General features: G+C 52.5%; 1 protein-coding gene across 6 annotated transcripts; it reads left to right on the plus strand.

The window, feature by feature from the left end:
- Window positions 1-254: 254 nt before the first annotated feature.
- On the plus strand, window positions 255-16730 carry PLA2G6 (phospholipase A2 group VI). 6 transcript variants are annotated; one of them, XR_012629252.1, is made up of 17 exons: window positions 260-845; window positions 1377-1592; window positions 2411-2591; window positions 5176-5363; window positions 6307-6403; window positions 7329-7511; window positions 7726-7834; window positions 8411-8560; window positions 10240-10330; window positions 11080-11243; window positions 11764-11914; window positions 12098-12234; window positions 12835-12989; window positions 13740-13907; window positions 15016-15089; window positions 15581-15812; window positions 16625-16730. XR_012629252.1 is itself a non-coding variant. In XM_074871169.1 (17 exons), the coding sequence occupies exons 2-17, from the start codon at window positions 637-639 to the stop codon at window positions 15720-15722; spliced, it is 2415 nt and encodes an 804-aa protein (XP_074727270.1). In that variant the 5' UTR covers window positions 260-513; window positions 603-636; the 3' UTR covers window positions 15723-16545. The 6 variants fall into 6 exon arrangements, 4 of the variants coding, with proteins under 4 accessions (XP_074727271.1, XP_074727270.1, XP_074727273.1 ...); XM_074871169.1 differs by lacking the exon at window positions 16625-16730 and having other exon boundaries at window positions 260-513; window positions 603-845; window positions 15581-16545; XR_012629253.1 differs by lacking the exon at window positions 16625-16730 and having other exon boundaries at window positions 255-845; window positions 14602-15089; window positions 15581-15649.
- Window positions 16731-16748: the final 18 nt, after the last annotated feature.

Genomic DNA, 16748 nt, shown 5'->3' on the forward strand with positions numbered 1-16748 from the left:
GAGTGACGCAGCGGCGCTGGCCGCGCTCCCCCGCCCCCGTCGCCCCTCCCCGGGCACGGCGCCGCTGATTGGTCCGTCTCGGGGGGCGGGGCGGCGATTGGCGGGCGGCCGGCGGAGCGGGCTGGGAGCTCTGCGCGGGGGATGCTGGGGGGCCCGGCGTGCTTTGCGGCGCCGCCTCACCCCGGGCGCTGGGCCCGGCCCTGGCGCTGGCAGGTCGCGTGTCCAGCCCCAGCCCCGGCCTGGCCCGGCCCGGCCCGGCCCGGCCCAGCCCAGCGGGCCCCGCCCCGCTCCGTCTCTCTGGGCGGCGGGCGGCTCCTCCCAGTGCGGGCAGGCGGACGGACGCCTTGGGTGGCCGTGGAGGGGGGTGAGCTTCCCGCCGAGGCAGTGAAGTAAGGCCCGCGAGAGGGAGGTCAGAGGGCGGCGATCGCTGTGAGGCGCTGAGGAGAACCGGCTGCTCTTCCCGGAAGAGCCAGGAGAGAAACCGCAGGTGCCAGCGCCGGGCTTTCCTCCCAGGTGGTGTGTCACCCCGGCGGCTCTCCGTTCTTTCCTGGCGCTGGGGAAGGGCAGAGGCCGAGCGGAGCCTGTGACTGGGTTTCTCTCAGGACACGGGCGGAAGCCGCCTGAGGCTCCAGAAGGATGCAGTTCTTTGGCCGGTTGGTGAATACCATCAACAGTGTCACCCAAATATTCACAAACCCTTACCGGGTGAAGGAGGTGTCAGCTGCAGAGTATGCTGCTCATACCTGCCTGAGGCAGGAAGGCAGGGTGGCCCTGTATAAGAACAGCTTCGCTCGCACGTGGGATTGCCTGCTGGTGAATCCCCAGAGCCCACAGGTCGCTTTCCGGTAAGTGACAGACCTTTAGCAACCACTACTCAAGTGTGAAACTAAAGACCCGAAATCCCCGATCTCAGGACAGCAGTGTTTCGCAGCTGTGGGTGTGGGGTGATGTGGCTGGTCAGCAGGTGGGCTCATGAGGAGTGGGAGGCCCTTGCATGTGCTGATGGAGGAGTCTTCATCAAAACAGCTTGTAAGAACAGGACAGGACAGAGTCCAAACACTGTGAAAACAGGTGATTGTGAAATAAGTACTCAGGTCAGAACATCCACAGGTATGTGCACTTCCACTCATACCTGTTGCAGCTTTAGCATCTGGAGCACAGGATACTTCAGCCCAAAAGTTAATGTTCCTCAGGAAAAGGAGATGTTCTCTGCTAGTGAAGTAGGCTCCCTTCTTCCTTTGGACCAAGCACGACAACAGATGAGGAACGAGAAAGTCCCCAGCACTAATGTTTGGAGAAGAGCTGTTTCTCTCAGATACATGGGGTGGAGGTTGTTTCTTTGAGCAGGACCAACGCCGCTTTTGCCTTTTCTCCAGGCTCTTCCAGCTCGATAATGAAGCAGATGCCCTGGTGCGTTTTGAGCAATATGCTGGGCAGCTGCGCCCTTTCTACGAGAGCTCGTACCAGCCGTTGTCGCTGGAGGATCTCCAGCAGCTCAGTGACTGCTTCCGCAACCACCCCAGCTGGTCCTCAGCACATGTCGCGGTGGAGATTGGCCGTCGTGAGAGCTTCCGGCACAACCACATTCTGAGGCAAGGGGCGGGCAGGGGTCTCCGGTGGACCTGGTGCTGGGAATGAGGCTGGAAGGGCAGGCTAGGACAGATTTGGGTGTCCTGGCTTGATGTACCAAAGCAACGGGGGCTGCTTCTTGGAGGAGCTTAACACCTGTGGTTACTGCAGAGGTGGAGTTTAAAAGTGCCGGCCTTGGTGTGTCTTGCCTGAATGACACATGTAGTAGCAAAGGGGGTCCGATGGGCACTGTGTAAGCTTATCTGCGAGCTTTCAGCCTGCTACTGTGGATGTTAAAGCCTGGAGCTCTGTGTTTGAGCTAAAGAATTGAAGTGTTTTGCTAGAGGCACTAGTTAGATTCTTACAACCCTTGTGGAACTGCTTTATGAAGGGAGTTGTGGCTGACTTTGTAAACCACGAGAGAGGAGGTACAGTAGGTCTGTCTTTCTGAAAAAGGGTATTGGCCACAAGCCCTCACTGTCTTTTGATGGGGAAGTTCACTGGGGATAGGGGAGACTAGTGAGGAGTTAGGGGACTGGGGGACTAATGGCAGCACCTCCACCAGGTTGCTGACTAACCTGTCTCCTGCCTCCCTTTGGGCAGGGGAAGCTGCTTCCATAGTGGGGGCAGAAGAAGGAGCAGCATGTCCGAAGGTGCATACTTGGTGGCCCTTTCCTGTGCTCCTTCCCAGGGAAGAGGCCGGGCTTTTGTGAGCCTCGTGGTTTGCACCAGCTGGGCCTGTGGCAGACATGGAAGGTACCTTTGTATCAGCTCCCAGGGCAGCTGTGCGTCCTCATCTTCGCAGCCCTTCCTTGGCCTCATGTTGACTCATCTCTTGCAGCTGCATTAACATCAGGGACAGTGAGGATGGCTGCACCCCGCTGCACCTGGCATGCCGCAAGGGAGACATGGAGTGCCTGCTGGAGCTGCTGGAGTGCCACGCACGGGTAGACATTACCGACAGGAACGGGGAGACCGTTTTCCACTATGCTGTGCGAGGAAACAACCCCCAGATCATCGAGGTGGGAGTGATTTCAAAGCTGGGGAGGAGTGGGACTAGAATGGGTCCTCTCTGTGCTGAGGGGAGATGGGAAAATAGCTGTGCACAGGGGAGAAAAAAGTCAGTTTCCTCTGCTGCAGCATCGAATTAATGCTTGAGGCTGATTTTAGCCTCTTTCTTCCCCCTTTACTGGTGCTGCTTTCCCACACGCAGGCTCCAGATTCCACCCTGCAGTGGAACAAGGATGTTAAGGAAGTTTCCTCAGAAAGTATCCTTCATTGCTATTTGCATCAGGCCTTCATCCTGCCTTTCCTCAGGCCCTTGGCTGTCCCTTCTCTGTCACCTCCGAGCAGGGTATTTGGTTCTGGGCAGAGTGCTCCTGTGGGGCAGCGTGTGTTTAGGCTGCCATGGGGGAGCATGTGTTGCCCACAGACTGAAGGACAGTTCAGAGCTGCCCTGGGCTCTCCTGAGCTGCAGAACCTGTTGTCTGAACTGAGCAGCCTTGCATGGAGGACAGCAATCAGAGCCTCGAGGCAGAGACAGTCTGAAGCCAGAGGCATTCTTGATTGTTGGGAAGTGCTGGGCAGAGTGACAGGGTTCATAAGGGTGTGGGTGGCCTTCCACATTGGTTCCTCAGGTCTGTCAGCTCCCCAGCACCCAGTGCAAGCGTGAGATAGGCTCTCCCCTACAGCTGCACCCCCAACGTTTGCCCAGTACCTGTTGTGACAGCGCTCCCTCTGCCTACCAGAGTCTGCTGGGCTTTCCTAGTGCATGACGGGAGAGATAATGATCGGGTCTTGCTATGCTGTGGAGCAGGGCAGCTCGGACCTTTGTATTAAAAAGGTATCCTCTTCCTTTATTTCTCTGATGGCAGCAACTTGGCTTGTTTTTACAGAAGTACTTCCAGGTCTGATCTGTCTCCTGTTTGTTTCTTTTCTCTCTTGATTCCTTGCTAAACCAGAGAAAAGAAACTCTAAATTCCTTCTTCTTTTGTCTGGACCAGGGCTTCCAGGGTTTCCCCACTACAGCAGTGAAATATTTTTGTGTAACAATCTAGTCAGCAGGTAACAGGTCTGAAATTTATGTGGATGTGTGGTTTGAGCCCAGAGGGCAACTGAGCACCACCGCAGCTGCTCGCTCACACCTTCCCCCTCAGGGATGGGGAGGAGAAAATAAAACCAAAGGCTTGGGAATCAAGATAAGAACAGAGAGGGATGACTCACTGACTGATGGTCGTGGGCAAAAGGCAGACTCATTAGGGGAAGAAAACATCAATTTAATTCAAACACCACCACCACTTAATTTAACAATCAGAGTAGGACAGTGAGAAACACTTCCCCCTACTGTTCCCTTCTTCCCTGGTCCAGCTTTACTCCCAATTTCTCTACCTCCTCTGCAACAGCGGTGCAGGGGGGCAGGGGACGTGGGTTGAGGTCAGTCCCTCACATGTTGTTTCTGCTGCTCCTTCCTCCTCAGGGAGACGACTCCTCACACTCCTCCCCTGCTCCAGTGTGGGGTCCCTCTCATAGGAGAATTCCATGAGCTTTTACCAACATGAGTCCTTCCCACGGGCTGTAGCTCTTCCTGAACTGCTCCAGTGTGGGTCCCTCCATGTGTTGCAATCCTCCTAGCAACGAACTGCTCCATTGTGGGCTTCCCGCAGAGTCCCGGCCTTCTTCTGGTGCAGCCACCTGCTCTTGTGTGGGGTCCTCCATGGGCTGCAGGTGGGCATCTGCTCCACCATAGACCTCCATGGGCTGCAGGGGCACAGCCTGCCCTCTCACCATGGGCTGCAGGGGGGTCTCTGCTCTGGCACACCTCCCCCCCCCCGGCCTTTTCTTCCACTGACCTCAGTCAGTGTTTGCAGAGGTGTCTCCCTCACAACTCCTCCTCACAACTCCAGCTCCTCCTCCCAGGTTCCCCTTTTTAAATATGTTATTGCAGAGGCGCAGCCACCATTGATAATTGGCTCAGCCTTGCTGCAGAGTTGGGTCTGACTTGGAGCCAGGGGACCTTTGAGAAGCTTCTCACCCGGGACACCGCTGTAGCCCCCTCCCCCGCTACCAAAACCCTGCCACACACAAACCCAACACAGGGAAGAATAGGAAAATTCTTTCTAACATAACCCTGCATGTCGATTTTAAACAGAATCCTGATTGTATCTGAAAGGAATGGTGGAGTTGCAGGGGAGGTTGAGCTCCTGCCTGCTGACTGGTGGCAGTAACTGATGGGGCTGCAGCAGGAGAGGGAACTGCTGGTTTCAGTTAGCGCTCTCATTTGGTTGGGCTGAGCTTGGCTTACACAGTGGGCAATGGTGGGAGTCTGCTGGGCTGTGTCGTTCAAGGTGGCATGAGCCCTTTTCGGCTGAGGGGTGTCTCGGAAGCACCCAGGCCAGAGGAATAGGGCACAGAGAGCAACGATAAACCCTTTAAGGAGAGAAAACAAGGAGTGCTTCCATAACTACTGTGTTGGAAGCAGGAGTGGAGAGGACAGGCTGTAGCATCGTGAGGAACCCAGTGCTCCAGAGTCTCTCCTTGGAGCTCAGGAAGAGAGATGGTGCTCTTCTATGTCTGTCTACTTATTTAGCTGTTGTCTCCTCTTCCCAGCTCCTGGGCAGAACCCCAACTGCTGGCTTGGACCACCTGAGCCATGAAGGGCTGACTGCTTTGCATCTCGCTTGTCAGCTGGGCAAAGAGGACATGGTTCGGTCTCTGCTGAAATGCCGTGCCAGCTGCAGCACCATGGGGACGCTGGGCTACCCCATCCACACAGCACTGAAGTTCTCCCAGAGGGAGTAAGTGTCTGCTCAGGCTGCCAGAACAAGGCTCTTCCTCCAGTCTGGGGGTCAGGGTTGTCCAAGACTGGACCCCTTTCAGGGCAGTGTTCAGGAGGAAGATGTCCCGTGCTGTCCTCTACTGCGTCACTGAGTTGGCAAAAGAACAGAGAAGTGCTGGTGTGGAAAAGAAAGAAACACTTTCAGAAAAAAAAGGGGCTTTCCTGAATTTATCTATATATATTATTTAGTATCAGACATCAGGAGAAAGATGCAGATTTTTTTTTTTTTAAATGTTTGTGAAATACATTTCCTCAGAATGAGCTGTGAGAAGATGATTTACGGATGCTTAAGTAGTATTGCTAATTGCTGTACCTCTGTCTTTGAGTGCTTGGATCCACACTCACAAGCCAAAAATATGCTTAGGTTTCTTAGTTTGCAGTGGGGCTCAATGGTTTGATGGTGTTTCAGAGTGGAGAGTGTATGCTTGTTTCATAAGTCTACCTACCCACACTTTCTAGGCACTAGATAGTAGTCTGTTCACAATAGGTGTGATTTTTCACTCATAGGGAAGTAATAATTTCAGCAAGTATTTAACTATTTCAGTTTTATCCCCATGTTTCCATGGAGAGAGAGGGAGAAGAGAGGAATTTCCTCTCAGGTCTTGAGTTTCCAGAAATAGCATATTCCTGTATTGGAGAAGCACCCAGATGTTGCTCCACAACTTGAAATTCAGAGGGATTCTCCTGCTTCCTCCAAACGCTCTGCTGCTTGTATGCTTCCTGTTGCACCCTTCCTTTCTTAAAAAGAGCAAAACAAAACTGCAGCTGAGGAACTTGCAGGGAGCCTGTTGCTGCTGAAAGGTTTCCTGAAAGGCTCTGGGTGGGAGGCAGGTGCTGATGTGAGTGGAGGTCTTGAGTCAAGACAGCAGCCACCCATCCCTTCATGTCATTGTCTTTGCCAGGTGTGCCCAGGCCATCCTCGAGGTTGATGCCAGCCAGGTTCACTCCAGGGACCCACGCTACGAAGCTACTCCGCTGCACTGGGCGAAGAAGGCAGAGGTAAATGGAACCAATCCATGTTGAGGGCTTGTGCTGCTGACCTCTCCCTTTACTGAGTGCATGTGCAGAGCCCTGGGAGTGCCAGCAGCCCGGTGTTTGATTCTCTTTGCCCTGTGCTGACCAGTGCTGTTTGCCATGGGGGATGGAGCAGTGGAGCCGTGCAGTGAAACAAACTGGTGGGCTTATCCCTAGTATGTCATCCTTGGCTGTGAAACTGCCAGCTTGTCCCTTTTCCCTTTTTGTTGGGGAAATTGCGGCAGTGTCACTCTTACCCCTGGAGGGAGCACTCTTCTCATTACTGACAGTTTCATGGAAGGAAGCAGCTTGATGCCTTAAAAACTGCAGGGAGAGTGTGAGGTAGGCAGAGGGTGGTGGCATGTGGATTATGGTCCATCTTCTGCCAGAGATGGGCAGATTGGTGATGTGATATGCCATGCTGGAGCACCTGAATGGTGCTTGTTGCAAGCAGAGGACATTCCTATGGCAGGATAGTTTTCCCTCCTGCAGTATCACATCCCTCCCAGAAATGTCCTGTGGAGTGTCAGAGCAGACATAAGTCTGCTTGGCTTATGAGGAAAAGATCAAAAAGCAAACCTTTTTACCCTCCAATCTGCAAGGATTCTGACCTGAGTAGGAATTTTTTTTTCTCCACTGTTCTCTGCCGGTTGCTACACTTGCATATAAGTCCCAAAACATTCAGAAGCTCTAGCCAGGTTGTGAAACCACCAACTAGTTCTGTGTTAAAAGGCAGAGAAACCCCGTCTCCAGTGCTTGGAACAAGGCAGCTGGCATCTGCCAGCTGGCTGTTTCCAGGCTAAGGGTCCTGCCTCTTCCCCTGCTTTGCTTGCCATGATGGGCACCCAGATGGTTGTGCTTGCGATTGCTTTCTCTCTTCTTGACATGGCGCATGCACGTTTGGGCACAGATGACACGGCTGCTGCTTGAGTACGGCTCCGAGGTGAATTTGATGAGCCGGACAGCTGACATGGCTCTGCACATTGCAGTCAAGAGGGGACGCTTTGACTGCGCCATGGTACTGCTGACACATGGGGCCCACGCCAATGCCAGGGATCAGGATGGCAACACACCACTGCACCTGGCCATGAAGGTGAGTTTTCTGCAGAGGCTTCTGGGAAGGAGAGAGAGGATTTTCTTGAAGGATTGAGGCAGGGACAGACTCCTTTGAAATACTGGCTGTTGTCTTTCGTGGAGTGATCCCTTGTGGGTGCTTTGGCTAATGAAAAGAGGCGGGAGGGAGGGAATAAGAAATCATGTAACCAAAAGGAGCTTGGCTCTTGACTGAACTTTCTCTTGTCCCCTAGCATGACCACCTGGATATGATCAAAGCAATCGTCGTGTTTGGAGGAGATGTTGAAATCCCCAATGATTTTGGGGAGACACCAGGGCTGTTGGCAGCCAGGAGCAGCAAAGGTGAGGGAGCATGTCAGCAGCCTTACAGGGTGAACCTGGCCTCCTGTCTGCCTGTGGTGTTCAAAACAGTGTCTTGGGGAGAGGTGAAAACATGCCAAGCATAGGTGATGCTTCTCCAACAAGCTTTCCCAGCTTCTAGTCGCTCACAGGGTAGGCACTTCCTGAGCTAGTGGCATAGGCTTTGTATTAATAGCCCTTGATGAATTTCTCCCCTCTGAGACAGACATGCAAGAGGAAAAGCTGGCACGCACTCCCCCTCTTCAAGCCACGATGTCAGGCACTGCGGGCTCACAATGGGATGACACAGTGCCGCTGAACTGCCCAGGCGTAAGCAGACATGGGCGGTTCTTCAGTGGCAAGAAGTATGTGGCACACACCCTTGAAGCTGCACAGCGTTGCCCAAGTCCTGTTGCCTGGTGTTTGGGGAGAGATAGCTGGGACATGCTTTCCCCGTCCCTGGGTCATCCCAGGGGTTTTGTGAGGGTCAGGGCTGCTGTGAATTTGGCAGAGCCCCCCCGTGGTGTGTGCGTGCACTGATTCTCTTTCTGATCTGTGACTGCCCCTTCATCACCTAAGGTGCGAACCGGAAAGTGCTCTTAGACCTGCTGCAAACTGTAGGGACCGAACGCTGCCACCCGCCCAACCCTGACTCCCCAAGCCTGGCACCACCTGCCGCCTCTTTCATGGAAGGCCAACCTTCCTCGCGGAGCAGCTTCAACAGCTTAGGTAAAGCCTTCCCTGGCCCTCCCTCGCTATTCTTCCTTCTTGCTTCACAGTGCTGTCTCAGATCTCTTCTTCAGATGGGCTGTGTTCTGGGGACTGTCTCTTAGCTCTCCGTTTCTGGTAACTCTGTCCTCACTCATCTGTTGCAGGATCCTGTCTCTTCTCTGCTTTTCCTGTGTGTGTATTCTAAACTCTTGTACTCTAAACTTTTGTTTTATAGACCTGACACAATGCAGCTCTGTTAAAAGGAAAGGGAAGACTGATTCCCTCACCCCTCTGAAAGAGGTGTAGGACTTAGTTGCCTGCATGTACTTTATCCACTGGGTCATGTACAGAAGGGGATGTTCTTGCTGGTCTGCCTTGAGGACCTCCCAGTGTCCTGCTGGGTGCAAGGGAATTAGAAGTGTTGCTCATTCAGATCCTGGAGGCTGACAGCTGGGACTGGGGCCGGATGAAGCCCAAGGATAAGTGACCCTGGTGACAGAGTGTACATTACGCGTAGGAAAAGCCTACCTTAGGACATATGATTGTGTTGTACCTTGTGCTCTGTACTGCCCTGACTGGGTGAATAAGCCTGTGGATCTATTCTAGGTGCCGGGCTTTCCTCCTCCCGGGAGCTCCAGAGCTTGGGCAGAGGCAGTGGGAGGGGTTACAGAGTGGGAAGTGGGTGAGTTGACTTGGAGGGAGGCTCTGCCCCTCATGAGAGGGGCATGCAGGCAGATAACAGCTGCTTGTGATCCACTTCCCCTCTCAGGTTGGTGGTTTCCTTTGCAAAGGCCCTCCTGTGGGGCTAGAGGACAAGCTCCCCCCCCAGACCCTGGAGTGCATCTGTGTCGCCACAAGTCTCACAGGCTTGTGACACCAGGACTCCCTTCTCACCATGGCCTTGTGAAGGTGACCCCCCCAGTTTCAGCTCTGATGCAGTGACTAAGCAAGGCCCTCTTTCGCCATGGACTCCAGCCCTTGAAGAAACTCTTCGCCATATTCATTGTCATCCACCGCCACCTTCCAGCCTGGGTGCTGGCAGGAGTATTTAACTTCTGTCCCCCTGTTCTTTCTTCTTTTGGTTTCACAGGCTGGCTCCCACCTAGCCTGGATTGGTGCCCCGCACCCAGGGTGGCCAGGGTGTACGTCAGCTGAGGGGTAATGACCAGCCACCCTGTCCTCACAGCTCTCCTGCCTATAGGTTACTTCGCAGGAGTAGATTTAGGTTTTATTTTACGGCTTGCAGTAAACTGCGTAGCGGGCACGCTGCTAGGCTCTGCCTTCTCTCTCGCCTACTGTGCTCATTATCTGCTTCTGCAAATCCTTCATCTTTGCCAGTGCATCTCCAGCTGCCTGCTCTAAAGGACGGGGTTTCTCCTCTTTGGTGCAGAGTTTAATCGAGGGGGTACCTGGTGGCTATGGGTAGGATGGCTTTTGTCTCCTGCATGGAGATTGGGAAGGGAGTTGGACGTTCTTTATGTGGTTATGGTGGAAATTGTTTACCGCACTGGTGGGAGGTTTGGGTACCCTGACCAAGCGCTCTGGGGGCAGAGAGAAAGTAGGAAGAATAATTGAAGGTTTTCTGATGGATTAAGTGTAATTTGGTTGACAGCTATCTCTGAGGCATGCATCAGCAGGTTCAGGTAGCAAAGTGGTCTCTAATTTTTTTTTCCTTTTGCATGTTCATGGCCCTCTAGGGTACCAGGACCTTCTGTATGTTTCCACAACGCTTGGACAGTTTTTGAAGGCACCAGATGTTGTGGACTCGCCCAGTGAGGGTAGAAGAAAGTAAGTGAGGAACAGCTTCTGTCCAGGCTCCCATGCAACTTAAACATGAAATCCATGTGGGTGAATTCTCCCCACCCACACCTGTGGGTGTGGCACCCTCAGAGTGACATTATCTAATATCCATTGATGTTGCAGTTTTTGACAGAACTTTGCGATAAATCTCTGTTCCCATAAATGACCACCGCCTGTTCCTGCCTGCAGCCCTGGAGCTGCAGTGGAGCCCGAGCTCAGCAGGTGAAACCCCTGCTCTGTCCCTCCCCTCTGCCGCTGGGCACCGAATGCTGTTTTGGCTTTGTGATTTCCCCATCTCCCCGCACTGCCCTGATGCTCACCCAGCTCCTTTGCCAGTCTGTGCACTGCCTTGGCAGTGCCTGCACCTCACCTTGCACGGAGCAGAGGGAGGGTTGGCACTGAAGTGCTGCTAGCAGGAACTCTTAGGACTGTCTGATTTTTATTTATGAGGCAATATCTATTACTGCATAATAAGGGACTTGGGTGCATTTTTGGCTTGTAAATGTGTCTCTGTTGTAGAGGTTAGAGATGGTTAAAAGAGCAAGTGTGGTGCACCAGCACTGACTATGTTCGGTCTTATTTGCATCTGAGGAAGCACTGTTGGATCACTGATTACACTGTCCACAGCAGTGTTACCAGCATAGTTTCCCCACCCCCAGGACCATGTTCCCATGCCGCGTGCTGTGATTTGTAGGCTCTTCCACAGCTGCAACTCATCTGTGTCTGTCTCTCTCCAGTCACGACCGCCTCCTGTGCCTGGATGGAGGGGGCATCCGGGGCCTGGTGCTCATCCAGCTCCTCCTGGCTATCGAAAAGGCTGTGGGCCGTCCCATTCGTGAGATTTTTGACTGGATTGCGGGGACCAGCACTGGGGGGATCTTGGCCTTGGCTATTGTACATGGTGAGGATAGTGCAAATAATGGGCCCCTTCTCGCTCTTGTGGGCCTGAGCGCCCCTCTGTTGGGAGCAAATGTGGGGTGCCTTTCTGAGTCCTGACTGAGATTTTTTTGTCCCTACCAGAGGAGAGAAGGGATGTTCACTAATGAAGGAAAGCTTAGACCTGGCTTTGCACTTGCTTCTCCTGTCAGCTGGCCTTGGGTGGCTTTCTGGGTTTTGGGAAATGCATTGTGGCAGGGTGCAATGTTCTGTTCTTCCTGCTCTCTCCACGGGGGTTTTACAGCAAGGTGATCAACACTTCCTGGTGGTGGGAATCTATGTTCAAGCTTGCCCTTCCTCTTTAATCCTTCCCGGTCATGTTGCTGAGGTCGGAGCAGGTGACAGGCAGCTTCGGAAGGGGATGGGATTGGGAGTGACACCTCCCGTCTCCTGCTGGTCCTGGAAAGTCCCAGTTCTGATGTGCTGTTTGTTCTGCCTGCTCTTCCTCCACCCCGTGTTCCTGCCGATGCTGTTGCCTGTCTCAGGGAAGTCCATGGACTACATGCGCTGCCTGTACTTCCGCATGAAGGACATGGTGTTCCGGGGGTCTCGACCCTACGAGTCGGAGCCACTGGATGAGTTCTTGAAGAAGGAATTTGGGGAAAACACCAAAATGACAGATGTCCAAAAACCCAAGTAAGTCCTGCCTGAGTCTGTGCTTGTTGATGCTCTCCTGAGTGCTTTAGACCCCTCTCAGCAGAGATGCTGAACCTCTCCTTAGAGCAGATCTGGAGGAGTATGATGTGCAGACTGTTGAAGCCATAAGTGTGGAGTTTTTTTCCATTTTACTCTTATTCTGTCATGTCCTCTCTCCCCCAGGGTTATGGTGACAGGGACATTGTGTGACCGGCAGCCAGCTGAGCTCCACCTTTTCCGGAATTACCCTGTACCAGAGACAAAAACCTCCACTGAGTACAAGACAAGTGCATCTTTCAAACCACTCACTCAGCCAGAAGGTAAATGCTGGCACACAGCAATCCATCTGGTTGACAGGGGAGGGGGACATCCTTCAGAGACAGAAAATTTCCTGTTCTTCCTCCCATTGCTCTGAAAATCGGGGTGTCCCAGCAACAGCTCATCCCTGATCCTGACTTGTAGCTTGGTCCTAGTGATGGTTCCCTTTTCTCCTCTCTCCTCTTCTCTTGGCTTCTCTTGTACCAGGAACAGAGGCTGACTAGTGAAGTTCATGAGGAAGAGGTCTGCTGGAGGAGTCCTGTACCTTTCCCTGGGCTCTCAGAAGCAGATTAACATGGAAAAGCTGCTTTCTTTTTCTAGCAAACATAACTGGTTCACCATCAAAATAGCAGCAATGAAGCTGGTAGAGAGTGAATTTGACCCAGGATTATGTAGAAGGTGGAGAGAACATCTTTTAGAGCCCCCCAAAATAATCCTGTGCATCCAAGCAGAGTCCCTACTGCCGGGAGAAAGAGGCACAACTATCTAGGGCAGGGTCTTGTGGGATTGCAAGACCTCCTGCTTTGTGTTGGTGAAGGCAGGGTGCTTCTTGCACGCAGGAAAGTTGCTGAAAGAGTCCGTATGCGTTCTCTCCCTTCCAGATCAACTTGTGTGGCGCGCTGCCCGCTGCAGCGGTGCGGCTCCCACTTATTTCCGGCCAATAGGCCGCTTTCTGGATGGTGGCCTGCTAGCCAACAACCCAACCCTCGATGCCATGGCGGAGATCCATGAGTACAACAAGACACTGATCAAGAAGGTGAGGGAAATCCTGGCTCTGACTGATAACTGGGGCTTTCCTGGCTCCACTGAGCCTCCCTTGAAGGGGAAGAGGGTTTGGGAATGGGTGCCTCTCTAGTGGATAAACAATTTAGCAGTGCAGCACCCTGGAAAGGAGTGTGTGGAGGGGGATATGTGTTGGGAATGGTGGCTGAGAGGTGAAATACCTCTTCTGACAAGGGTGTGAGATGGGGAGACAGCCCCATCAGCCTGCCCTTGCAACTTTGAACAACGGTGATTCAGTTGGTGGTTGCGTGTGGCCCTTGACACAGCTCTGCAGAATGTTCTTCTGCCCAACAATAAATGGAGAAGACAATGGTAGCACTCTGCAAGGCCAAAGAGTGAATGCCTTCTGTGGTGTGGCCAGTTCCTCAGAAAGATGACTAACTACTGGCAGCCATTGCTCCCTGTAGCTGAAGGGGGAAGTGTGTTGCTAAAATGACTGAAGGAGTTAGACTCTTTCACAGGCATCTGGTACTAGCACTCATCTTTGGGGTTGATCCCATGAGTTTGGGTGCAGCCAGGGGTGTAAGGGACAGAACAGTGCAACTGTTGAAGTCACGTGGATTATACCTGTCTCACCAGGCAGTACTAAAGCAGGGGGATGGGTGAGAGAAGAGGCTACCAAGCCTTTTGCCTTGGCTTTTCAGAGTGTCCCCAAGACTGCTGTGAAAGACGTGTTCCACCTTAATTGTTGGTCGTTGCAAACAAATCTTTCATTTGTCCACAGGGTCAGAGGCAGGAAGTAAGAAAATTGGGGTTGGTGGTCTCCCTGGGGACAGGGAAGCCTCCACAGGTCCCAGTGAGCTCTGTGGATGTTTTCCGCCCCTCCAACCCTTGGGAGCTGGCGAAGACCGTTTTTGGGGCCAGAGAGCTTGGCAAGATGGTCGTGGATTGTGTGAGTACTGGGAGGGAGGGGGTGGGGGAAGACCCCTGAGGCGGCTTGGAGGGAGGGAGCAAAGGTTTCCAGCTTCCTTTTGGAACAAAATTTTATTTCCTTGGAACTGCTTCAACCATGGCCAGTTCAAGGAATGAACGTAGTGAGTAACTTAAGAAATGTGGGAGCACAGCAGGTCTGAAGCCTGGTCTGCTTCTTTGGGGTTTTGAGTGCCAAGGGAGGTTCTTGCAACTGAAGGGAGCTGAGGAGAGGATGGTGGTCAGTGACCCTTAGGAACATTTGCAGGTGTGAGTTCACGAAACTCGGTATCTTTCCAGGGAGCATTGATTATCATATGAGCAACCTGGACCAAAAAAAAGTAAATCACGCCTCAGAAAGCAGCAATTAATTTTTCTTTTGAAAAGCTTTGTTATCCCCACTGGGGAAATTGGTAAATGGTAGAGAAGTGGGAGTATTGCTAATAAAAAGCAGTAGTTCAGAGCTGTGGTTAGAAATGTGTAATAGGCATTTTTTCATGCTTGAGGAAGAAGCTCATTAAATGTTGTGCAGGAAAACACTCCAAATGAATGAAAGCCACAAAGATCAGAACTGAGGCTCTGACTATAATCTTACTTCTTTTGCTTTATCTTCTTTTAGCTTCCTAAAGCCCGAAAATACCTAGAGAGGTCCCTCTGCTTCCTGTCTTTTATTTCAGGGCTCCCAGGGAAGTGGTGCCAGGATAGCCCAGAAAGCCTGCAGTAATCACAGGCTCTTCTGGTACTGGGTTTGGACAGAAATGGATGGAGATGAAATCCCAAGGAGGCTGTGATTCAGATCATCCTGGGGGTTTCTTTAAGGGAATCCCCTCAGTACTACGATGGATGGAGGATCTGTAGGGTGCAATTCCTTGTGTCCCGAGGATCTGGAGCACTGTTCCTGTATTTAAAAAAACAGATAAAAAGCCACCTCCCTCTTGGTGGTGAATGGTGCCATCCAGGATGCACTTGCTCCTGGTTTTCCCTCTCCCTCTGTGGCTTGTGCAGTTTGACTCCGTGCCAGGAGAGCCTCTTGCAGGCAGGGAGAGAGCGGTTTCAGTCAGGCTCTAACCGTGGGCCTGTCTCTCCTGCAGTGCACTGACGCAGATGGCCCAGCTGTGGATCGTGCCAGGGCCTGGTGCGAGATGACGGATGTCCCATATTTCCGGTAGAAGCTTCCTTTCTGCTCTCTGCACAGACCTATTTTTATCCCTCTTGCTTCAGACCTGGCTGTGGCATGTGTCATCCCAAACAGTGTCCCCTCCAGAGGCATGCCTGTCCCCCTGCCCCCTCTCCTCGTGCCTCAGTGACACGGCCCAGTGTGCGAGCTGATGCATGGAGCACACCCTGTGTGGGGTCAGTGGGGGCTCGGGGCATGCTAACAGGGTCCTTCGGGGATGTGCATCCTGCCCTATCGCACCATGCACAGGGTGTTTTGAGACTCGTGCCTTGGGTGGTGCGGTTGCTGTGGCTCAGCCTTGAGTGTGGTTGGGCCTCGAAGACAGGGGAAGGCCTCTGCTCCGCAGGCCTGCTAGATAAGGGCAGGTGAACACCCAGGACAGCGGGAGCCGCTTTGCACAAGTCTTTTGGTTGGCAGGCTCACTGCCTTGTCGTGTTCGTGTCTGTGCCCAGCTGGTGATGCTGTCTTGCTGTGTGCAGGCTTAGCCCTCAGCTGCATGCGGATGTGATGTTGGATGAGGTGAACGACACTGTGCTGGTGAACGCTCTCTGGGACACCCAGCTTTACATCTACCAGCAGCGGGAGCAGTTTGAGCAGCTGGTGCAACATCTCTCCCGATGACTGACCTGGAGGTTCCCGTACCACATCCCAAAGGCAAGGAGCAGCAGACGCTGAAATGGCTCGGATTTGCCCTTGAAACTGGATGTTGAGGTGGGGGAGGGACTACTACTACTACTACTACTACTGAGAAATTAATGATATGTAATAGACAACAGTGCACATTACACATTTATTCCAGGACACACCCCATGTATTCCCAGACAGCTGTGACATGCTGACAGTTATCTTCATACTGCAGCCCCATCTCTGCTGCTGTGCTCAGTTTTGCTGCCCTTATCTGACTGTACAGCCCTTCCCAGAAGCCAGAGCCCCCACCTACCTGTCTTGGGCTGTAGTTGCTGGAGTGTGTCTCCTGTCTGTGCAGCACCTCCACTGACAAAGCACTGTGCACCTTCCCACATCACAGAATGAGCCAAGGCCAGAGAAAGCTTCAGGGATTACTTGGCCCACTGGGACCAAGGTGTTTCGGAGTGTATGGTATGAGGAAAAGGATTATTCTTACCTCAGCATGGCTTGGTATAGAGATTGTTTCTCCTTAACATGGAATTGAAAAGCTCTGTGATCAGTTCCCACCAAAGAAACTGACCCTGGGACAGTTTTTTTTACTGCTGGAAATTCCATTGTGAATGCTACAGTACTCAATGTTTCTGCAGTAAATTTTCATATTTATAAATAATACATGTAGCTATTTGGAGACGTTTTGAGGAGTAACCTGAAAAACTGAATTCTTAATCATTTGCTTTTGACTGGATGGACTGCTGTTGTGAATAGTGCTTCTATGCAAAACTGACATGACCTGAAATAAAGAGAGGTTTGCATTTGGTTCTGCTGTCATGGTTGTCTTGTCTCTCTCCCCGTCCTACAAAGGGGTTCTGAGATTGCAGCCTCTGAATTTCTTACAGGTAGAAATTGAGGAATTGGGCTGCTTGAGACACAGGGTTATACCCTTTGTATGGACTGAAGAGATGAGTGGCCAGTCCCAGCAGTCAGCCCTGGGAGGTGTGTGTGGTGGGAGCAGCTGGCTGT

This window comes from Strix uralensis, chromosome 5 (genome assembly GCF_047716275.1).
Source record: "Strix uralensis isolate ZFMK-TIS-50842 chromosome 5, bStrUra1, whole genome shotgun sequence".
In the NCBI taxonomy this organism is placed as follows: Eukaryota; Metazoa; Chordata; class Aves; order Strigiformes; family Strigidae; genus Strix; species Strix uralensis.